This window comes from Budorcas taxicolor, chromosome 14 (genome assembly GCF_023091745.1).
Source record: "Budorcas taxicolor isolate Tak-1 chromosome 14, Takin1.1, whole genome shotgun sequence".
Classification (NCBI taxonomy): domain Eukaryota; kingdom Metazoa; phylum Chordata; class Mammalia; order Artiodactyla; family Bovidae; genus Budorcas; species Budorcas taxicolor.
Window position 1 is genome coordinate 57,217,267 of NC_068923.1, and position 25,290 is coordinate 57,242,556.

The 25,290-nt window shown below is 43.9% G+C and overlaps 1 protein-coding gene across 1 annotated transcript in view; it reads right to left on the bottom strand.

Moving 5' to 3' along the window:
- Positions 1–25,290, bottom strand: part of ZNF704 (zinc finger protein 704) — a 245,620-nt gene that overhangs the window by 30,721 nt on the left and 189,609 nt on the right. Inside the window, exons 3-4 of the mRNA XM_052651684.1 lie at positions 18,235–18,338; positions 11,153–11,385 (exon numbers count right to left, since the gene is read on the bottom strand). Coding sequence (XP_052507644.1) covers positions 11,153–11,385; positions 18,235–18,338 — 337 coding nt within the window. The remainder of the gene's footprint in view (positions 1–11,152; positions 11,386–18,234; positions 18,339–25,290) is intronic.

A 25,290-nucleotide genomic window follows, 5' to 3' on the forward strand; every position in this document is an offset into this window, starting at 1 on the left:
ATTATTGCATGGTGGAAATATTGGGGAGGGGCATCTTATGTTTACATTAATTTCCAAACATAGGAACTGCATTGTTCAGTTGCTCCATCGTGTCGGACTCTTTGCAACCCCATGGACTGCAGCATGCCAGGCTCCTCTGGCCTTCAGTATCTCCCAGAGCTTGCTCAAAGTCACATCCATTGAGTTGTCGATGCAAAATATAAAAGTTACCCTATTTTAAATTAAAATAGAAGTCAACCTATAATATTAATACTTGATTGATTAATTTTAGAGAATACAATTATACTAGCACAAGCACCTCAACTTTAATGCAATCAAGTGACTTCTTTCTACCTAGGTGAAGGTGTGTCAAACCATAAGGTCTCTTAAATCAGTGGTCCCCAACCTTTCTGGTGGGCTTTCTCAGTGGCTCAGTGGTGAAAAAAATCTGCCTACAATGCAAGAGATGGGGTTTGATCCCTGGATTGGGAAGATCCCCTGGAGGAGGGCATGGCAACTCACTCCTGTACTCATGGAGGGAAAATCCCACGGAGAGAGGAGCCAGGCAGGCTACAGTCCATAGTGTCTAAAAGAGTCAGACATGACTGAGTGATTAAGCACTCAAGCAACCTTTTTTGGTACCAAAGACCAGTTTCGCAGAAGACAATTTTTTCATGGACTAGGGTTGGGGAATGGTTTTGGAATGAATGAAGTGCATTACACTTATCGTGGACTTTATTTGTATTATTAGTAATTCAGATCATTAGGAATTAGATTGTGGAAGTTGGGGACTCCTGCCTTAAATAGTGGTTAAATACTTTTCAGATTACCCTGATTACTTCCAGTGGAAAGAAATCCTTTGTCTACAAAACTACTCCCTGTTACGCTAAAGGAAAGCCAGCCATGGGAGGAGAACAGGAAAACATAGCTAAATAAACAGCACCCAGATTGCTGCATGGGTCCAAGCTCACCCAAAGAAGCCAGACTAAGCAAAGCGGCAGGCAGAGTCACAGCGGCCAAGTCTGAACGTGACCATCTGTGCCTCAGCCCTGGCTTCTCTTCCCAGCTTCAGCAGATGTTCACCAAGCTGGGTTGTCCGAGATAGGGAGAGGCCACTGTTGGCTGGGAACCTCAACGAGCTATGGTCCTCCACGCATCTGCCTGGTTTAGCTGAAGCTCCTGGCAGTTGGGCTTCCCAGGTTGCTCAGCAGTAAAGAACCTGCATGCCAATGGAGGAGCCACAGGTTCCATACCCTGGAGAGAAGGGAATGGCAACTCACTTCAGTATTCTTGCCTGGAAAATCCCACGGATACAGGAGTTGGCAGGCTATAGTCCATGGGGTTGCAAAAGAGTTGAACACGACTTAGTGACTAAACAACAGCCTGGCAGTTATAAGCAGACTCAAGGAATCTCACACATGCCCAGTGCAACGTTCGCAGCAGCTTCCAGGAACTGCTTCTTTAGAATCACTCAGCTTTGGCCTTGTGGGCTACAGTGGTTGGAGAGAACTTCCTGGAGATTCATCGCCTTTGTGGCAGCTCCCAGAATGTCTCTGATATCAACTGCTCTGGAGCAATAGGCTGAGATCTTTGGCCAAGTCTTCCTTCATCTTTTCTCTGTTTCCCTCTCCATGGCAAGCTTCCATCCTGGTTTTGACTTGTTTCATACTTAGGATACATGGAGTGGCTTCTATTTTCCTGATAGAACCCAGACTGGTACACAGGACTGATAAGATGACTGCTGAAGTTACCTTCAGTTCAGTCGCTCAGTCATGTCCGACTCTTTGCGACCCCATGGACTGCAGCATGCCAGGCCTTCCTGTCCATTACCAACTCCCAGAGTTTACCCAAACTCATGTCCATGGAGTCAGTGATGCCATCCAGCCATCTCACCCTCTGTCGTCCCCTTCTCCCACCTTCAATCTTTCCCAGCATCAGGGTCGTTTCCAGAGAGTTCTTCCCATCAGGTGGCCAAAGTATTGGAGTTTCAGATTCAACATCAGTCCTTGCAATGAACACTCAGGACTGGTCTCCTTTAGCATGGACCGGTTGGATCTCCTTGCAGTCCAAGGGGCTCTCAAAAGTCTTCTCCAACACCACAGTTCAAAAGCATCAATTCTTCAGCACTCAGCTTTCTTTATAGTCCAACACTCACATCCATACATGACCACTGGAAAAACCATAGCCTTGACTAGACAGACCTTTGTTGGCAACGTAATGTCTCTACTTTTCAATATGCTGTCTAGGTTGGTTATAACTTTCCTTCCAAGGAGTAAGCATCTTTTAATTTCATGACTGCAGTCACCATCTGCAGTGATTTTGGAGCCCCCCCAAAATAAAGTCTGACACTGTTTTCATTGTTTCCCCATCTATTTGCCATGAAGTGATGGGACCAGATGCCATGATTTTAGTTTTCTGAATGTTGAGCTTTACGCCAACTTTTTCACTCTCCTCTTTCACTTTCTTCAAGAGGCTCTTTAGTTCCTCTTCACTTTCTGCCTTAAGGGTGGTGTCATCTGCATATCTGAGGTTATTGATATTTTTCCCAGCCATCTTGACTCCAGCTTGTGCTTCATCCAGTCCAGCATTTCACATGATACTCTCTGCATAGAAGTTAAATAGGCAGGGTAACAAAATACAGCCTTGATGTACTCCTTTTCCTATTTGGAACCAGTCCATTGTTCCATGTCCAGTTCTAACTGTTGCTTTCTGACCTGCATACAGATTTCTCAGGAGGCAGGTTAGGTGGTCTGGTATTCCCATCTCTTGAAGAATTTTCCACAGTTTATTGTGATCCACACAGTCAAAGGCTTTGGCATAGTCAATAAAGCAGAAGTAGATGTTTTTCTGGAACTCTCTTGCTCTTTTGATGATTCAGTAGATGTTGACAACTTGATCTCTTGTTCCTCTGCCTCTTCTAAAACCAGCTTGAACATCTGGAAGTTCATGGTTCACGTACTGTTGAAGCCTGGCTTGGAGAATTTTGGGCATTACTTTACTAGCGTGTGAGATGAGTCCAATTGTGTGGTAGTTTGAACATTCTTTGGCATTGCCTTTCTTTGTGATTGGAATGAAAACTGACCTTTTCCAGTCCTGTGGCCACTGCTGTGGCACACCTTCAGTTACAAGTGTGCAAACATGGCTGGATTTTGACGTATACAAAATGCCAAGGATAAGTTCAATTACAGCTATATTCCAGAAGGTACATATGTAGGACTTTAAGCATCACATGACTGTTTTACCAGATAGCAGCCTGGGGTTAATGCCAAGTGCCTTTATTTGGCAACTCGTGTGTGTGTGTGTGTGTGTGTGTGTGTGTGTGTGTGTGTGTGCGTGCGTGTTGGGATGAAGGCTGGGTTGATATTCACACATCCAAACTTCCCAGAGAGAAGACAGTCCAGTTATTCTGCACAGGTGAGTGTGTGGCATCACACACGTTTCCTCAGCCTGTCTCCCGGGAACCCACAGCTTTGGTAGAGGCTCCAGTCCCTCTTTCAGGATCGAGAAGTCCACTCAGACCCTCAGCAGGTTCCAAAAGATGGACAAATAGTGTCTTTAAAAGAATCAATAACTGTTAGAACTTGTAGGCATTCCAGTTCTTTACTGGGACAACAGTATAAACATGTCATCTCACAAGTTTGGGGCTTTCTTTCTTTATTTGTAAAAGAGAACACTGAACAAGATTAGTGACTTTGGATCCATGAGTTGTATAGGTAAATTCAAATGCGTATCAAGCAGGGATTAAACATTTCCCACCTATATGCCATTTATGGATGCTGTGCGAATATAGAAAATTTAAAACTAACAAAAAGATTTCTGTAAATGGAATAATACAGAATGTATTCTCATGTATCTGGTATCTATGTCTGAGCTTATTTTTTTTTTAGCTTCACTCCATTTCATACTTCAGTCATTAGTTCCCTTTTACTGCGGCACAGAATTCCAGTGTATAAATGTACCAGAAATTATTTATCCACTTCCCTGCTTATGGAAACAGTCTCTAGTTTGGGGTGACAATGAATACAACTTCTTTGAAACTTGTCTACAAGTGTTTTTGTGGACATGCTTTCTTATCTGTTAGGTGAATATCTGAGAGTGGAATTACTGGGTCATATGGTGAATATATCCTTAACTTTATAAGAAACTGCCAAACTGCTTTACAAAGAGGTTGTACCATTTTACACTCCTAAGAGCAATGAATGAGAGTTCCTGTTGCCCACACTTGGTACTCTGTACACCAAAAAGTGCACACTGTCTGATTCCATTTACAGCAGGCAAAATTAATCTCTGGTGACAGAAGTCAGGGCTGCCTGTCTGGGTTGGGGGGCAGCATTTGACTCCAGAGGACACAAGAACTGCTGGCCTGGATCAGAGAGGTGATTACTCACGTGGAGACATTAGTTAAAACTCACCGAATGATATGTTTAAAGTGGGTTCATTTGATTGTGTGGACATGATACCTAACTACGGAGTCAATTTTAAATGATATCTAAAACCACAAACTAAAGTATTCCTGAATTAATAGAAATCCCTAATAATTATATTAAGTTTTCTCCATCAGTGAATTCTAAAAGTACATCTCATCTCCGGGGACAAGGGTACATTTCCAGACATGATCCAAGCAGTCCTGTAACTTGGAGAGGTTGAGCTTGGGCTTGATGGTTTTTGAAGTCCTTCGCGCTCCTGGACCACACACTGCCTGGCAGACTATTCTAAGATGCTGTCATAAATTGCCTAGATCTCTCGTCTTTACCCCGATCCTCCCCGAGGTCAATCAGCTCTCTGACTCTGGCGGGCGATGCTGTGTCATCACCCTGAGATCCACACGGTGTGACCCCGAGTGGCTTTTCTTAGCACTGCCCTCCCCAGCATTTCTAACAGATGGGTCTATTTCTGGAGCAGCAGTTCTTCTTACAGAAGGCACTTCTCTGCTCAAAATTAGTGGGTTAGGAATTAAGTCAGCCTGGAGACTGGCAACAGACATAACTGTGAGGGCCGTGAGGGTCTGTGTGCTTTCTGGAGCATTCATTCACAACTTAAAAGTGATTCACTGCTTTCTGATTCCGAAAGATCGAACACCCAGAGTGGAGCAAATGATTAATTCACTGTTTACTGTACAATGATGAGCGAAGTATCTTATGTGAATGGAGATATTTTTTTCCCTCTGACTTGAAGATTCTCCCCAGTCTATAGGTAAAGTGGTTCATGGTCAAGACGCCTGTGGGATAAATGAAAGTGATGAAGACTGGAATTTTGCAATTGCTTTTGAGTCATGCTGATGTTTTGAAATGCAGAGGCCTGAGTCAGGTTTCCTTGGAGGCCCCGATTTCTGCCAGTGTCATTGCTTCCCTCACCCCTAATCTCACACAGGCTGGCCTCTTCCACTAACCCTAAATAAGCCCAAGGTGACTGAGGTGGCCAAGGGGCCCTGTCCTGAGCTGCAGCAGCCCTGGTCCTATGGGTCCAGGATGGAGGATGGAGGCAGGCAGCCTTCCCTGTCCACACTCACGCTTCTCAAATGCCATTCAGTCTGTTGTCAAGTGGGTAAAAAGGAAAGTAAAATATTAGCACCCAGCCCCTTACAACAATTTGACCATTACGGTGCTATCATTTTTCATATCTTACAGATGAGGAAACTGAGCCTTAAAGAGGTCAAGTTATTTGCTACGCTCACATGAGTACTGTGGGCTACGCTCATCTGAGTACTGTGGACTACGCTCACCTGAGTACTGTGGGCTATGCTGAGTACTGTGGGCTACGCTCACCTGAGTACTGTGGGCTACACTCACCTGAGTACTGTGGGCTACGCTCACATGAGTACTGTGGGCTTCCCTGGTGGCTCAGATGGTAAAGAGTCTGTCTCAATGCAGGAGACCTGGGTTCGATCCCTGGGTAGGGAAGATCCCCTGGAGAAGGGAATGGCTACCCACTGCAGTATTCTTGTCTAGAGAATTCCATGGACAGAGGAGCCTGAATTCCTATGCATCTATGTGGTTGCAAAGACTCGAACATGACTGAGCGACTAGTACTTGATGCTGGGGTGCTAATTCCAGAGCCCGAACGGTTTTATCCTGTTTGGGAAAGGACAAATCCCAAATTTGACTGAAGTAGGAATCTGACGTGGAAAAAAAGAACAGTATTAATTAGTTATGAGCCCTTCTTGATTTTCTAGAGGTTTTCAGGAATTGAATGTTAACTCTTGGCCTTCCATAGAACTGTTTTCTCCCAGACGCCTGGAGCAGCTGTATTTAGGGCCATTGCATCACCTTGTGGTCAGGATAGGAACTGCACCTTCCCGGTACTCCCCGAGTCCCTGTTCATACTACTAGGCTTTTCTCAACATCTGAGTACAGTCAGTCTGAAATTCCAGAGGAAAAGTTCTGCTAGAATGGGGCTTGAGGCAGTTGGCTGGCTGATTTCCTGAGCCAGGAGAAAGAAGCCTTTCATTTCCCCTCCTCACATTCCCACCTACCTTGGCTAAAGGGCCATGTGCCCTTCCTGCAGGAAGCTGCCCCTGCCCTCCCGCCCCAACTCCACCCCAGCACAGTGGTCCACAATCTTTTTGGCATGAGGCACTGGTTTTGCAGAAGGGGGATGGTTTATCGTGTACTTTATTTCCATTATTATTACATCAGCACCACCTCAGTTCATCAGGCATTATTAGACCCTGGAGGCTGGGGACCCAGGCCTCAGGAGACAGCCTGGAATTCCTCTCTCTGTCTTCGAGTTCTTTGTAACCCTCTGCACCCTACTCCCACTCTGCCACGTTGTGCTGGCTGTAGCTGGGTCTGACTGTTTTCTTTCTATGTTATTTTCTTCTGGGTGCAGAGGGAAATGTGGATTCTTTGAAATAAGCTCAAGAGTTTTATCTTTGCTCTTTTAGCTGCTGCTGCTGCTAAGTTGCTTCAGTCGTGTACGACTCCGTGCGACCCCATGGACTAAGCTGATCTTATTTCTAAGATTATAAGCTACAGGATTTTGGGCAATTCACATAACCTCAGTGAGCCTCTTCTGCACAATGGGGATATGACTAGGCCAAAGATGTTCGTGATGATTAAATGACATGCTGCATTTAAAAGCATTTTGTAAACTGTAACAAAGTACACAAATATAGTTATTTATATATGTATGTATAAACTTGATAATATCAACAATTGTGTCTTGCTCACCACTGACAGTAGGCAGTGATAATGCCTTATCTAGGCAATGAATCTCTCTTCCTCTTTACATAAGTGGAACAGGGATCATGTAAGAGGTGAGAGTGGGGAAAAGTGTTAAGATAACTTCCAAATAACTTTCCATAAGGAGGAAGACCAGGGTCATTGCTTCATGATTAGTATAGGGTATGCCTCTTCCTGCTTTGTTTCAGGGTCCTAAAACAGGTCTATTACAAAGTTGCTATATTCCAGTTTTAGGGCTTATAAGCCCCTTTCTATACTTATGGTTGGTCATACTTAGTCTTCATGATCGTCCTGAGAGAGGTTTGATAATATCTGTTTGCCTGTTTAATGGACAAAGAAGTTGATGATCAGAGAGATGAAGTGTCTTCCTGAAGTTCTCAGGCTAGCCAAGTTGAGTCTAGAATACGGCTCTTTCGATTTCTAATCAGGAAACCTCCAGTTACCACTTACCATGTTCTCTCTTTATACTAAGGAACAGGGGCTTCCAAACTTTTTTGACCATCAGCCACAGTAAGAGACACAGTTTGTACAGTAGGCACATAGGTCTGCAACTGAAACCAAAGCATCAAGGAACAGTACTCATTCTGATTATGTCCATTGAACCCTATTCTGTCCTGGTCCTTAAAGATGTGCTGTTCACAGTCATTAAAAAGATTCACAACCCACCAGTGGATTGAGACATGCAGTTTGGAAAATATTGATCTAGAAGTTTCTCAAACAATCCCCACAGGACATATGCCCAATACAAGTCCATGGTCTCAAATAGATATTATGAACCTCAGGGAATGAAGAGGAAAATAAAATGAATTCAGAAACTATCCCCCAACTAAAACATATTGTCTATGGATTAGGCAGTTAACTCTTGGAAATCGTTTGAAATATGATTTTAAAAACCAAAATAGCAGCATTTCAGCTACTGTGTTTCTACCACATTATGTGCATAGTAAGTTGCTTCAGTTATGCCCAACTCCTTGAGACCCCATGGACTGTAGCCTGCCAGGGTCCTCTGTCCATGGGATTCTCCAAGCAAGAATACTGGAGTGGGTTGCTATTTCCTCCTCCTGGGATCTTCCGGATGCAGAGATTGAACCTGCAACTCTTAATGTCTGTTTGCATTGGTAGGCGGGTTCTTTACCACTAATACCACCTGGGAACCACATTGTGAGCACAGCATCCATCGCTCATAATTGTTATTGCCTTTTTATACATCAGTGTCCACCTGCCTAACCTTCGACCTTGAAGGAAGGGGCTGTACTTTAATCTCAGAGCATTGATTGTTGTGCCTGTTGGGTGCTCAATAAATATTGGTTCACTTGATACACTAAAAAAATGAATCGTGAATTGCAACCATCCTACTTTCTTGTTATTCCCACTATTCAAAATAACTTTAAGTTCAAAAGGCAATGACTTGGTCTATGTACAATCCATGCATTAAAAACAAGGACTACTCGGGACTTCTCTGGGGGTCCAGTGGTTAAGACTTCGTGCTCCCAGTGCAGGGGGTGCAGGTTCAATTCCTGGTCAGGGACCTATCATCCCACACCAAAAAAAAAAAAAAAAAAAATTAGGGACTACAAGCTTCATCCTTTTGGTATCATCCTGGGGAAATCCAGAGTCTGAATGGAGGGAGAAGTCACAAAGAAAGGGGGAGGAACATGGTTCCCAGACTCCTGAAGAGTGGGTCTGTGCCATTCAAATAAATGCCAGTTTGTAATGATTTTTTTTTTCTTTTCATTTGGTGACTTGACTATCTCCTAATTGAGTTGAAGCCTAAAGGCTTTACATACAAGTCTGACCAAGGCAACTGAACTGCAATGCAAGAGTATGAATTTTGTCTCGTGGCTATGTTGGAAAGGAAAAGCTGTGATGAGCCTTCCAGAGCAGCACCTTACAAGCACCGGGGAGCTCCCTATGCTGTCTTTGCCACAGGCCAAGACCACACACTCTGAAGGCCCCAGAGAGAAAGTCTGTGCAGCCGGAAGCAACAGGACAGACTCCAGGTCTTCACAGCTGTCCTGCCTATGAGTTCTCACAGGTGCAAGTGCAGCCTCACTCCCCAAGGAGTCAAAACCCAGGGTCTCTGGGGACTCACGGGATGCCTGGACAGCTCCAGGACCCTGCCCGATCGACTGGTATGTGAAACAGCAACTCTTCATGCCCAAGCCTTTGGGAAGGACCAGAGATGACATCAATGCCCTGTTTGTTCTCTGGGCAGACAGAGTGTGTGTACCACCAGCACCATTACACACGCTGCCTGATGCTAAGAGAGATGCAGGGACGGACGGGTCAGTGCCATCTCTTTGTTTTTCTCTTTGAAATGAACTGGGAAAATAGGTTGCACTGCAGTCCACAGGGTTTTCTTAGGATTTTTGTTTGTGAGTAGTCATTAATAATGAAGCTACCAATTGCAAACTAAAAAACTAAAATATATTTTTAAAGTCTATTTACATGGAGATTTAAAAATAATGTTACAACTTTTTCCAGATATTGCAGTAGTATTTATTTATTCTATGAAACAGAAATGCTTTTTAAAATTGTGAGTGAACATAATCACTTATATGTATCTGAAGAGAATGAAAAGAATATGAGCTTTAGGTTAGGCAGACCTGGGTTTGAAAGGCAGCGCTGGCCCTTTCTAACCTGCATGTGTGTGTGTTAAGCTGCTTCAGTCGTTTTCGACTCTGTGCAACCCTGTGGACTGTAGCTGGCTCCTTTGTCCATGGCATTCTCCAGGCGAGAATGTTGGAGTGTATTGCCATTTCCTTCTCCAGGGGATCTTCGGGACCCAGGGATCCACCCCACCTCTCTTAGGTCTCTTGCATTGGTGGGTTCTTCCCTGGTGGCTCAGACGGTAAAGCGTCTGTCTGCAATGCAGGAGACCAGTGTTCGATCCCTGGGTTGGGAAGATCCCCTGGAGAAGGAAATTGCAGCCCACTCCAGTATTCTTGCCTGGAAAATCCCATGGATGGAGCCTGGTAGGCTACCGTCCATGGGGTCACAAAGAGTTGGACACGACTGAGCGAGTTCACTTTCACTTTACCACTAGTGCCACCTGGGAAGCCTTCTAACCTGCACGGCAGGGGTTAAATGTATAACTTCCCTGGTCCTCAATCTCCTATCAAGATGGGAAAACAAACCATACAGGATTGCTGTGAGGATTAAATACAAGTGCAGTCAAATTAATTTATTAAATCAGCTAGATCTATTTTTTCACTTCTAATTTAATAAATACATAATTTGGGGCATGTAAATACTACGTATGTTTACATTTTAGCTTTCATGTATATTTCACATCTAGTTTTATAAACATAAGTCAGAAAATCTTCTTTCCCACAACCCTTTAAGAGTCTGTGAAGCAGAAAAGAGAAAAACATAATTTTATTTTACAGATAAAAAAGTTAATTCCCACGAAGAGAGTGAGTTAACCAAACTAAGCCTGAAGTCCGATTTTTTGACTTCCAAATACTGGTAAAGTCCCAGGTGGAAGTGTTGTGAAAGCGTTAATTGCTCAGTCCTATCCAAGTCTGCGACCCCATGGACTATGTACAGCCTGCCAGTCTCCTCTGTCCATGGGATTCTCCAGGCAAGAGTACTGCAGTGGGTTGCCATTTCCTTCTCCGAGAATACTGGAGTGGGTTGCACATCCTTCTCCAGGGGATCTTCCCCACCCAGGGATCGAACCCCAGTCTCTTGCATTGCAGGCAGATTCTTTCCTAGGTTACCTGGTGTTACCAGTGCAGCGATTTACAACCAGAGGACAGGACTGGGTGAGATTGGGAGTAGGGTGGGGATGCGTACTTGGAAGAAATATAGTAATACTTTAATCATTTCTATTTGTCTTTAATCGTGACCCTTAATTTATTTGAAGACTTCAAAGGATATTAGAGGCGAACACGGGCTGTTTCTGTCTATCAGAAGGGGCGTTGGTTGGAGAAGTGCCCAAATCACCACCCTAGGAAGCCGGTTCCCCCCAAATGAAACCTGAAACCAACCTTTCGTTTCCTGGGGATGGGCTCATCAAAGAGCAGGTTGCCGGCCTCCGCCTCGTCGATGCCATCGTCTGGGGGCGCAGGGCTGCGGAAGGGCTTGAAGCTGTCGGCGGACAGCGGCGGGGACGGCGTGGACGGGTTGGACTGGTCGCTGGGGGCACTCCAGCTCCAGTAGCCGCTGCTGCTGGTGCTGGAAGGCACGCCGCCCCCCTCCTTCCAGGATCCGCTCAGGCCCTCTGTCGGAGCACACAAGCACAGCGTCAGCGCCCAGTCCCGGGCTCCCAGGGCACCCAGGCCGGGGTCAGAGGGGCAGTGAGGGCCGAGATTCCCTGCTGGTGAAAGCACCTGTAGCCAACTTGGTAATTTGCAACAGCTCAGTATGTACGTTGTACTCTATTTATACTTTCAAAAAAGTTGCATGATAGTTTGTTTATAAACATCTGTTTTAGCCATATATGCGTGCGCGATAAGTCGCTTCTGTCCTGTGGACTGTAGCCCACCATGCTCCTCTGTCCATGGGATTCTCTCGGCAAGAATACTAAAGTGGGTTGCTATGCCCCGCTCAGGACAGGCCTTTTCTAAGAGTTTTCTGATGGATGTTGCTTTATGCAAAACTAGTTCTTTAGGATGATAGTGGAGAATACATGAAAACAAGGAGGAAAAAAAAGATGTTATGGTTCACTAAGTTTAGGAAGTTTAGGTGTTTATGGACTATGTTACTAAGGGAGTAATGATTTGCGGCATTTCTCCAAACCCCATCCCCACATTTTAACATTTTAAAAGGAATTTCTTACAGGGCTGTGATCTTTGGAATACATTTATAGAGTCGATGTAAGATTTAAGAACCTAAGAGAGAGAATTTCTGATTACCTGAAGTCATTTGCCATCCAGCTTATTATAACAAATAATTGTGCCTTACATTTGGTGTATGTTTTACATCTTACAAGGGCTTCCTGGTAGCTCAGCTGGTGAAGAATCTGCCTGCAATGCAGGTGACCCCAGTTAGATTCCTGGGTTGGGAAGATCCCCTAGAGAAGGGATTGGCTATCCACTCCAGTATTCTGACCTGGAGAATTCCATGGACAGAGGAGCCTAGTGGGCTATAGTCCATGTGATTGAAAAAAGTGGACACAACTGAGCAACTTTCACTTTCATTTCACTTACATCTTACAAAGCTTATTCACACAATCTGATGCATTCTCATAATATCTGTCTTTCAGAGTAAGGATTACTATGCCCATTTTACAGATGAGGTCCCTGAGGCACCAGGAAATTAACTGACTTGCCATGATTAGTACATAACGAGGATGGGCCAGGGTCTCAAACGCTGGCCTACCAGTTGGCCTTCCTTCTCCTTCAGTACATGCAGACCCCAGGTATGAGCATTTTTCTTTTTTTTAGGCAAAGCTGAGATCAGAAAAGAACTTATTGGTAATAATTACTGATACGACTGGTGTTGAATTTTACCTTTCCACTTATGGGAGAAAACATGATGAAATGCTTGCTAATATAGAGAAATTTTTGCCCAGTTGGAATGTCTTCAGGGGCTCTCTTAATCACTGAAGATTTGATTTATTTTTCAAAATGCCCAATCTTAATTAGCATTTGTATAAATTTGACTTTCTTTTGGATAATTTCTCCTCCATATTAATGTGCATTTTGAATATATTAAAACTATATCCTAACTACAAGAAGGAAAAAAATCCCAAAATGCCTCATTAAAGAAATGCTATTAACATCTGTGTAATTAGTAATGAACTGAAGACATACTAGCATTCATAAAAAACAACATACTACCATTCATCAAAAAATTTCTTGACTATCTTTACCTAATTATAGGTTTCCAGCATATTCCTCAACTTTGTCAAGGAAAAAGTTCAGTTAGATGAATGAAGTTTTAAGTTGAATAGCAGAAGTAAGTTAACCATCTCATTTAAGCCAAGCTCTATCAGAATTACATGGTCTGTTATGCAAGCTCACACCTTGATAGCATTAACAAAACCAAACCAGCATCTCACTCCCTGTGGTCTACACAGAGACTGAGATACTCCCTGAACTGGAGTTGCCTCTACTAAATAAGAAAGCTCTTTTCAATACAAGACTTCAAGCTGAGTCTAGTATAAGGCCTTAGGTAATGTTACCTGGTGGACAAACTCACTCGGCAGGCCCAGGAGGCTTATAAATATATTGAAGCACACACTTGTATAATAAAACAAGTTCATGGAGCAAGATCTGTAATTATGGTAAGTAGGGGGAACTGGCAGGAGGAGAAGGGGACAACAGACGATGAGATGGTTGGATGGCATCACCGACTCAATGGACATGAGTTTGAGCAAGCTCTGGAAGTTGCTGATGGACAGGAAAGCCTGGCGTGCTGCCAGGCTTGGGGGGCTCCCAGTCCATGGAGTGGCAAAGAGTCAGACATGACTGATCAACTGAAGTGAACTGATGAGGAACTGAAATAATTTTGAAGCCAACTATTGTTACAGTGTGGTTACACACTGTTTCCTGCCAGTGCCAGAAGTTAATTTATTTGTTTCCCTGTGAATGGCATTTCCTTTAGAAACACTATTTAATCAGAAGGACAATGGAATACAGAAATAAATCTCTCAGAAAAAAAGTCAGAACCAATTCCTAGTGTTTTTTAGAGAGCAGTGTCTTCTTATCTTAAAGAAGCTTTTGCTGAAAATTCAGACAGGCATCTTGCTGGAATCTCCTTCATTTTGGACCCACATCCTAACAAAATGATCCTTTCCTAGCACAGTTCAGTTCAGTTCAGTTGCTCAGTCTTGTCCGACTCTTTGTGACCCCATGAATCGCAGCACGCCAGGCCTCCCTGTCCATCACCAACTCCCGGAGTTCATTCAGACTCACGTCCATCAAGTCAGTGATGCCATCCAGCCATCTCATCCTCTGTCGTCCCCTTTTCCTCCTGCCCCCAATCTCTCCCAGCATCAGAGTCTTTTCCAATGAGTCAACTCTTCACATGAGGTGGCCAAAGTATTGGACTTTCAGCTTCAGCATCATTCCTTCCAAAGAAATCCCAGGGCTGATCTCCTTCAGAATGGACTGGTTGGATCTCCTTGCAGTCCAAGGGACTCTCAAGAGTCTTCTCCAACACCACAGTTCAAAAGCATCAATTCTTCTGCGCTCAGCTTTCTTCACAGTCCAACTCTCACATCCATACATGACTACTGGAAAAATCATAGCCTTGACTAGACGGACCTTAGTCGGCAAAGTAATGTCTCTGCTTTTCAATATGCTATCTAGGTTGGTCATAATTTTCCTTCCAAGGAGTAAGCGTCTTTTAATTTCATGGCTGCAGTCACCATCTGCAGTGATTCTGGAGCCCCCCAAAATAAAGTCTGACACTGTTTCCACTGTTTCCCCATCTATTTCCCATGAAGTGATGGGACCGGATGCCATGATCTTCATTTTCTGAATATTGAGCTTTAAGCCAACTTTTTCACTCTCCTCTTTCACTTTCATCAAGAGGCTTTTTAGCTCCTCTTCACTTTCTGCCATAAGGGTGGTGTCATCTGCATATCTGAGGTGATTGATATTTCTCCTGGCAATCTTGATTCCAGCTTGTGCTTCTTCCAGTCCAGCGTTTCTCATGATGTACTCTGCATAGAAGTTAAATAAGCAGAGTGACAACATACAGCCTTGACGTACTCCTTTTCCTATTTGGAACCAGTCTGTTGTTTCATGTCCAGTTCTAACTGTTGCTTCCTGACCTGCATATAGGTTTCTCAAGAGGCAGGTCAGGTGGTCTAGTATTCCCATCTCTTTCAGAATTTTCCACAGTTTATTGTGATTCATACAGTCAAAGGCTTTGGCATAGTCAATAAAGCAGAAATAGATGTTTTTCTGGAACTCTCTTGCATTTTCCATGATCCAGTGGATGTTGGCAATTTGATCTCTGGTTCCTCTGCCTTTTCTAAAACCGGCTTGAACATCTGGAAGTTCACAGTTCATGTATTGCTGAAGCCTGGCTTGGAGAAATTTGAGCATTACTTTACTAGCATGTGAGATGAGTGCAATTGTGCGGTAGTTTGAGCATTCTTTGGCATTGCTTTTCTTTGGGATTGGAATGAAAACTGACCTTTTCCAGTCCTGTGGCTACTGCTGAGTTTTCCAAATTTGCTGGCATATTGGGTGCAGCACTTTCACAGCATCATCTTTCAGGATTTGAAATAGCTCAACTGGAATTCATCACCTCCACTAGCTTTGTTCGTAGTGATGCTTTCTAAGGCCCACTTGACTTCACATTCCAGGATGTTCGGCTGTAGGTGAGTGATCACACCATCGTGATTATCTTGGTCTTGAAGATCTTTTTTTGTACAGTTCTTCTGTCTATTCTTGCCACCTTGATCCTAGCACAGTAGAGGATCACAACAGTTTCCAAAAATTCACTGATATGCAATAATTGTGGAGATAATCTTTATTTCTAAAAAATAGCTTTCATTATCATAAATTGCTTTCCCTTTTTAAGAATTTGCTTCCTTTTGCAGAATAAATGAGGGACATCAGAAATTTGGGATTACTATCTGGGTAATTATTTTTTTTAAGTCATAATGAACACTCTCTTTATAACTATGCTAAGAAAAGTTTGTACTGAAGATGCAAAAGGTTTATTTTGAGCCTAACATTTCAATACAAAGGAATATAAAAATGTTCTCAGTTTTAAAATTCCAATGGTAAAAAGAATGAGTACATCAAAATTATTGTTTTCCCCTGAGGATTCCATGAAATTCTGCAATTCTTTTTTCCTAGAATAGGTTTTGGGGATGACTTCAGCCTTACTTTTCCTATCATCTTTCTTTTGCAGCTTTGCCAAGCTGAGAAGGCTAGCAGGAAAGATCAGGCTCATCTCAGGAGCACGGTGGCTACTCTATGTGAAGTGACATCACCCCAGCTTGTGGGGAATCAAGGCAGTAGGCATCGTGATTTCTGGTATTGATCTTAATTCCCAGCATCTTGATCATTCTTCCCACTCCCAAATAGATTGCATTAAGTTTGGGTGAGGACTTGATGGATGTTCCACAAATTTATTTTAACACCTTCTGCTTATAACCAGATTATGGGGGAACCCTAGTTCATCAGTGACTAGGCTGTCTTTTGAGAGGAGGTTTTCCCTGGCTGGTAAGTTCCACCTGGCAGCCTCAGAATACTACATTTCACTGATCTGCAATGTGGCTTCCGCTCCACGGGTCGTCCACTGTAAATGCTCTTTTCAAAGCCATGACATTCTTCTTGATGCAGAATTGAGTCCTTTTCGCCTTGACCTTCTGAAGCATCAGATGTTGCTCCTTGAAACAAGCTTTTCCCTTGACTTCTATGAAGTCGCACTTTCCTGCTTCCCTGTGTTTCTCCAGTTACCCCTCTCCCTTCCTGGGTCCTTTTCCTTACATAATGAGGCAGCTCACCACTTTTCACCTAGCCACCTTCTCGTTATCCTCTACTTTTCCACAGCTCTCTTGGGGTCAGCCCATCTACATCCATGGCTTCAAAATGTCGCCTTCCAGTTCTTCATCAGCCGTCTCTTCCAGGCTGACCCAGAACCCCATCAGATCCTGTTCTCTGGTGATCCCCAGGTACTCCCTACGAAACGTGTTTCAAGATGGATCTCTCATCTTCGGCTACCCCACCTCTTGCTCCTAACATTCACCAGTAGACCTCTTCCTCTGCCTTTGCTCATCCACTGGGAATGGACTTCCCAGAAGTCACCCTCGTCACTCCTTCTCCTTTATCTTCTCTATCACCAAGTCTTGTTGATTCTGCCTTCTTCATCTTTCTCAGTTATGCCCTATATGCATCCCCACCGTGACCACCAAGGTTCAGGACACACGTGGTTTTTTTGTTGTCGTTGTTTACTTTTTGTTTTTGTCTTGTATACCCAATTATAAATTTCCAATGTTTCAATCATCTCATAGCTTTCCTATAGCCTTAGAAGAATGTCCAAACTCATAACCAGACAGATATGACTCCTTGATTTCCTGCCAGGCTCTCCAGCTTCATCTCCTACTGCCCTACTGATTTATCATCTTGAATTATATGAGTCAATATTATATCATGACTGAGACAGGAGATATGGAATCAGAATGATATGGAAAGAAGTTCAGCTCTGTTTAAAGTCAGCTAATCCTCAGGTGCCTCAGTTTACTCATCTGTAAAATAGTGATAACATCTCATAGAATTGTGAGAATTACATGAGATAAAGTAAACCTAGTCTATGGTACATACTAAGTACTCAATAAATGCTAGCTATTAGTACAGCTGTGATAGTTTTTTCCCCACAAAAGACTGTACATTACCTAGGAGTATGGACACTGTTTCAGTGATATAGTCAAACCATCTATTATGGCTGTTGTTCAGTTGCTAAGTCATGTCTGACTTTTTGCAATCCCATGAACTGCAGCACGCCAGGCTGCATCTGTTAGGGTACCTAATAAATATATACGGAATAAAAGAACGGATTAAGGAGCCTGGGATAATGCTTTTTCAAAATATTTAATCTTTAGAGTTCTTTGGTCCAACTATCCCTCTAACCAAACAGGAAAAGAAAAAAAAAAAAGGCTGGGGAATTAACTTCATGAGACCAATCTCCATCTACCTGGGTATGGAACACAAGTTCTTAAAGATAAGTTGGAAAGGTGGTGGAGGTCAGTAAATCTGCACTCAATGGGTGGATGCAGGAATGAGATGCAGTGGGGTCTTTGGGACGATGAGGAGGAAGGAGGCTGGTAGCTCTGGGGTCCACTTCTTCCACATTTCCCCTCCCTTCCCACTAGTGGGTGAGGGTCCATTGTGTGTGTTAGGAATGAGTCTGCACATAAGTGCACAGACCAGAGTCTGGAAGGATGTGTTCCAAACTGCTGAGAGTGACTGCCTTTGGGGAGGGACTGTGCACCACATGGCTGAATTTTAAAATACGAGTGTGTTCATGTGTTGTGTAATTAAAAAACAACTGGAAAAAAAGGAAAAAAGGGGAAGAGAAAAGAGAGAAAGAATAGAGCTTCCTCAAAGAGAAGTTCTGCTCCTGATGTGGGAGGACCCTTCCCTGGGCCGCGCCCCAGGCTTACCGTTCTGCCGCACAGGAGGGCTCCGAACCAAGGGGCTGGTGGACAAGCTGGTGAGTACCATGGCTGCTGTCACCTTGTCCATGTCCAGCTCCTCCGAAGATTTCCTGGAGAACAGGAAGGGGCATGGTTAACTGTTCATTCTGCATCTCCGTGCCATGTTACCACACACGTTTACCCCTTTAGATCGTCCCCATGAAAATGCAATGTTTGTTAGTTTTATTGTACAGATGAGGAAGTCAAAGTCCAGAGGTTAAGTGATTCAGTCAAAATCATATACTATTGATGTTCCAGTGGTTAAGACTCCGAGCTTCCACTGCAAAATAGGTTCAATCCTTGTTCAGGGCACTAAGATCCCACAAGCTGCACAGTGTGTCAAAAATTTAATTTAATAACAAAATCTGATTAAAATTTTACATAATATTAGGAAGTGTCAGGTTCATCCACTGGTCATTCATCTAACAGGTGTTCATTCAGAGTGAAGAATAGGGCTAGACTCTTCTAGGCATGGGTGATACGTGGTAAACAACACACAAGGCTGGTGAGGAGAAACACAGAATCAGCAAACAACCAAAAAGGGAGAGACTAATTTCTGGTAGTGACACGTGCTATGTCAGGCACAGACAATGTGACATGACAAGGACCGTGGACAGCTGCACTCAACGGGGGCAGGGAAGGCCCTCCGAGGAGGTGACCTCTGAGCTGAATTGCGAAGGAGGAGGAGGAGAAATTGACCCCCAGCAGCCAAGAGAGCTGTGTGAAGGCGACGCATCAGGAATCAGCACTGGCTATTTGGAGAGGGACCCGCTGGTGTGAGAAGGGGAGAATGGTGCTGAGCTGGTCATGCGGGGTCTTTCAGCTACGGGAGGTGCTTCAATTTTATTCCAGGTGGAACAGGAAGTGACCAGCAGGCTTGAAGCAGGTCTAATGATGTAAAATGATTGATATTTTAAAAATCATGACCTGAACTGCTATATGGAGAATGAGTTCTAAGAAAGGTAGCATAGAAGCAGGGAGGCTAGTTGGGACATAATTGCTAGGAATCCAGACAGGGGGAAAGAGTCTCGTGGACTGGGGCAGGGGCAGCAGCAAGTGGCCTCAGAGCACTGGCCGCTGCACTGGGTGTGGGGGGTGAGCAGAAGGGAACGTGCCCAGGTGTCTGGCTTGAGCATTAACTGGACCCATTGACTGTGATGGAGAGGGTGGGAGAAAATGCAGTGAGGGGTGTTTAAACTCCAGTGCTGGCTTTTCCACAGTCTACGAGAAGAAGGTTAGGGCAGAGGGTAGTTGCTATGCTGTTAATGTGAAGAGCCACTGAGAAGAAGAGGTTACTCTGGTTCATTAATTTTGGTCAGCTAACCCTGAATAAAGGTCCATCAGATGATGATCATTGTGAACTGAAGCCGGCTTGTTTAAATTCATTTCAATAATGAAGTTAGCATTGAGAGGCAAAAATGTGCTCATTACTAGTACCCTGACATCAGATGAGTTGTACCGCCTCCTCAGAGATGAATATTTTGTTTCAAATGAGGGAACAGTTGAAGGAGCACAGGAGAGGAGTAATAAGTCACATCGATAAAGGAATTGACACTTTGACGAAGGTGGTTTTCATCCACAGGTATGCTGTATAGTTTGTAAAAGCAATGAACTCGAGAGAGAAACTTCAGAGCATCGCTTCAAAGCAACAAAGGGAAAAAAGATTCCTGACTCAGAGAAAAGTCAAATAGTTCCCAGTTAAGGCAGGTTGGGGAACTGCTCAATCAATTTCACCACGAAATTATCAAAATTATTCCAATTTGGCTCTGTGATGTTCACCATAGTGCTGAATTACTAAGCAAAGCTTACTCTTTCAATCTAAGGTACCAAAAATGGGAATGTTTGAAATTTTCTTCTGTAGTTCTTCTCAAAGTACCTTATGCTCTCTCTTGGCAAATTGATCCATCAAAAGACAAATTACTCGGTTCAGAGAAAAGTACTTCTAGAAAGCAAGCTTGAGAGCACACAATGAAATTCACTGCACAGAAACTTTCAAGACAATTTCATACGCTTAGGGAAGAAACTACTCACTCATTTTGCATACTGTTAAGAGATTTTACAGTATCTACAATTTATAAGATCCTCACACTTGGGAGTAAAGTTGATCTTATTATTATTATTTTTTTCCAGAAATGAGACCTCCTGAAACAGCACCAGGGAAAGAATGTAAAGCATCTTAAAGTAACTGTGGGTGTTTTATGTCTCAGTCTTCCCATGTAGTCATGGCCACAGAGGGAAGGGGTTACTTGGGGGCGGTGAAGGAGAAAAGCTTGCTCTAGAGACTGTTAGGTATAAATAGATGGTGGGGCTCCTTCCACAGCCTGAGCTCAGCTGTCAGGATCACTCCATGCCAGCAGGGGGCGCGCCTGAGCAGGCCATGCTGCCATCTCTTCCAAGACCGAATTACTGGAGCTGCTTATTTCTCTTTCCAACTATCAGTCTTCTTTTTTCCTTTTGTTAACAAAAGGTTTAAGAACATGGAAAAGAGTTCCATGAGCCAGGCACAGGGAAATGGCATGACTCTGTAGGGAGAAGGTCCCCTTGCCGCTTGCTCCCATCCCTAAAGGGACCTGCTACACAGTCATGGTTTTTCGCTCTGTCTCTTGGTTTCAGGGACCTTCATTTTTCCTTCCTCAATCTGCTCTGTGGCTTTTTTGATTTTTCACATCTAACATGCACATTTATGCTTTATAGTCTCAATGATAATTAACACAAAAGCTGATTTGCGTGTTAAGTATGAAGATCAATAGAGCACGTATCATTATAAAATATGCATTTATTTTGCATTTCCAAAAGCTGACATTTCAAAATAATTATTGAGTCTCATAAAGCACATTTCTAATGAGTAAAAAGAGGAATAAATATTAGTATAATCAGGGTGTTTCTGTATTTGGATTACCTTTAAGTTTCCCATCGGTACTGGAAGTTACTAAAAACAACAATAAAAAAAAATCAAAAGAATACTTAGCTAATGATTCAGTTAACCTATATTTCTCGGGAAGTATTGTTATCATGCTACATGAAACACGGCCTTGTGCTGTGTTGTGTTTTTGTTTTTATCTTTGTTTAATTTCTTTTGGTACAGTACTATCTAATTACTGATTAATTGGTGCTGTAAATTCAAATCCTTATAATTAAACACGAAGAGATGATATACAAAGTAGAATTTGTAACACTTTGAGAAAATTGCTACAAAGGCCCTCTGGTAGATTTAGAGTTGTTGAGGCAGGGGGAGAAAACATTATCAGTAATACTAAATATTCTCTCCTAGTTTGCAACTGAGCTTGAGTCTACTGTAGAAAACCTTATTACACGTATGTTTACTAAAGGCTTTTCAAGTTTTCTTTTCTCTCAAACTTAGCTGAGTATTAGAAGAGTTAATAATACTTAGAATTATTTTTTAAAAGTAGTAATATTCGTCGTGACTGTATATGGCAGTGGTCTTGAACCTTTTTGGCACCAGGGGCCAGTTTCGTGGAAGACAATGTTTCCACAGCCTAGGGATGTGGGGGATGTTTCAGGATGGTTCTCACAAGGAGCGAGCAATGTAGACCCCTTGCATGTGTGATTCACAGTAGGGTTCAAGCTCCTTCAGTTCAGTTCACTTCAGTCGCTCAGTTGTGTCCAACTCTTTGTGACCCCATGGACTGCAACATGCCAGGCCTCCCTGTTCATCACCAACTCCTGGAGCTTACTCAAACTCATGTCCATTGAGTCAGTGATGCCATCCAACCGTCTCATCCTCTGCCATCCCCTTCTCCTCCCGCCTTCAATCTTTCCCAGCATCAGGGTCTTTTCAAATGAGTCAATTCTTTGCATCAGGCAACCAAAGTATTGGAGTTTCAGCTTCAACATCAGTCCTTCCAATGAATATTCAGGACTGATTTCCTTTAGGATGGACTGGTTGGATCTCCTAGCTGTCCGAGGGACTGAGTCTAATGCTGCCACTGGTCTGACAGGAGGCGGAGCTCGGGCGGTAAAGCAAGCGATGGGGAGTGGCTGTAAATACAGATGAAGTTTGATCACGCGCTCGCCACTCACCTCCTGTGCGTGGCCCGGCTCCTAGTGGGCCATGGATCCACACCATGGCCCTGGGGGTTGGTGACCCCTGCTCTGTGTGATCTGTCGCTCAGGTTGACCTGGCTTCGAGGACTGAACAGGATTTCAAGAGGGGAGAATCACATTTCAGGCAAGGGATTAGGCAAGTCCTTGCCTTGTAATCTGCTTAGGAGTGCTATTAGAAGGATGGGAGATGAGGACAGAGAGCCTGGGCCAGTTCATGGGGCCTCACGTGCCAGGCTGAGTGGTTTGTCATGTCTTTGTAAGCAGAGGAAAGTCATTGAACCCTCTTGAACCTGGGGGAGAGACAGATGATCAATCTGTATTTTACAAACAGGTCAAAATGGAACATGTAATGGAAAGGGAAGAAGCTAAAAGTAGGTTGTTTAGCTACTTTTAGTTAAGCCAAAATTCAAACCCCAAGTAATAGACTAAGAGACAACTATTCCTCAAAGAACAGATAGTATTTAGTCTCTGAGTACAGACTCCCTGTATATCTGCTAAGGGGGTGTCCTGGGCCTCTTTGGGAGAGGCAGTAAAGGTAATGGTTAAGAGCACAGGCTCTGGAACGAATTAGATCAGTTCAGTTCAGTTCAGTTCAGGCGCACAGTCGTGTCCGACTCTTTGTGACCCCATGAATTGCAGCACACCAGGTCTCCCTGTCCATCACCATTTCCTGGAGTTCACTCAGACTCAACGTCCATCGAGTCAGTGATGCCGTCCAGCCATCTCATCCTCTGTTGTCCCCTTTTCCTCCTGCCCCAATCCCTCCCAGCATCAGAGTCTTTTCGAATGAGTCAACTCTTCACATGAGGTGGTCAAAATACTGGAGTTTCAGCTTTAGCATCAGTCCTTCCAAAGAAATCCCAGGGCTGATCTCCTTCAGTATGGACTGGTTGGATCTCCTTGCAGTCCAAGGCACTCTCAAGAGTCTTCTCCAACACCACAGTTCAAAAGCATCAATTCTTTGGTGCTCAGCCTTCTTCACATTCCAACTCTCACGAATTAGATCATGTGGCTTCAAATCCACTCTGCCATTACTAGCTGTGTGACCTTGGGTAAATTACTAACATCTCGAAGTCTCTGTTTCTTTATTAGAAAAAGGAAGACAAAAATTAGATCTGTTGAAGGGCTTCCTGGCTGATCCAGTGGTAAAGAATCTGCCTGCCAATGCAGGAGACACAGGTTAGATCCCTGATCCGGGAAGATCCCACATGCCAGGGATCAACTACGCCTGTGTGCCACCACCACTGAGCCTGCTCTCTAGAGCCCAGGAGCCATAACTACTAAGTCCATGCCCCGAGACCCTGTGCTCTGCAACACAGAGGCCACCACAAGGAGAAGCCCCTGCACTGCAAAGAGAGTAGCCCTGTTCACCGCCACTAGGGAAAAGCCCGCACACAGCAACGAAGACTCAGCACGGCCGAAAATAAATGAAGTTTTTTAAAAAATAGGTCGTTGAAGGTCAGGAACGGTGGTGGTAAGGAGATACCCCTCATCCAAGGTAAGGAGCAGCGGCTGTGCTTTGCTGGAGCAGCCGTGAAGAGATACCCCCACGTCCAAGGTAAGAGAAACCCAAGTAAGATGGTAGGTGTTGCAAGAGGGCATCAGATGGCAGACACACTGAAACCATACTCACAGAAAACTAGTCAATCTAATCACACTCGGACCACAGCCTTGTCTAACTCAATGAAACCAAGCCATGCCTGCGGGGCAACCCAAGACGGGTGGGTCATGGTGGAGAGGTCTGACAGAACGTGGTCCACTGGAGAAGGGAATGGCAAGCCACTTCAGTATTCTTGCCTTGAGAACCCCATGAACAGTATGAAAAGGCAATATGATAGGATACCAAAAGAGGAACTCCCCAGGTCATTAGGCGCCCGATATGCTACTGGAGATCAGAGGAGAAATAACTACAGAAAGAACGAAGGGATGGAGCCAAAGCAAAAACAATACCCAGCTGTGGATGTGACTGGTGATAGAAGCAAGATCTGATGCTGTAAAGAGCAATATTGCATAGGAACCTGGAATGTCAGGTCCATGAATCAAGGCAAATTGGAAGTGGTCAAACAAGAGATGGCAAGGGTGAACGTCGACATTCTAGGAATCAGTGAACTAAAATGGACTGGAATGGGTGAATTTAACTCAGATGACCATTATATCTACCACTGTGGGCAGGAATCCCTCAGAAGAAATGGAGTAGCCATCATGGTCAACAAGAGTCTGAAATGCAGTACTTGGATGCAATCTCAAAAACGACAGAATGATCTCTATTCGTCTCCAAGGCAAACCATTCAATATCACAGTTATCCAAGTGTATGCCCCAACCAGTAATGCTGAAGAAACTGAAGTTGAACGGTATTATGAAGACCTACAAGACCTTTTAGAACGAACACCCAAAAGAGATGTCCTTTTCATTATAGGGGACTGGAATGCAAAAGTAGGAAGTCAAGAAACACCTGGAGTAACAGGCAAATTTGGCCTTGGAATGTGGAATGAAGCAGGGCAAAGACTAATAGAGTTTTGCCAAGAAAATGCACTGGTCATAGCAAACACCCTCTTCCAACAACACAAGAGAAGACTCTACACATGGACATCACCAGATGGTCAACACCGAAATCAGACTGATTATATTCTCTGCAGCCAAAGATGGAGAAGCTCTATACAGTCAACAAAAACAAGACCAGGCGCTGACTGTGGCTCAGATCATGAAGCCCTTATTACCAAATTCAGACTTAAATTGAAGAAAGTAGGGAAAACCGCTAGACCATTCAGGTATGACCTAAATCAAATCCCTTATGATTATACAGTGGAAATGAGAAATAGATTTAACGGCCTAGATCTGATAGAGTGCCTGATGAACTATGGATGGAGGTTCGTGACATTGTGCAGGAGACAGGGATCAAGACCATCCCCATGGAAAAGAAATGCAAAAAAGCAAAATGGCTGTCTGGGGAGGCCTTA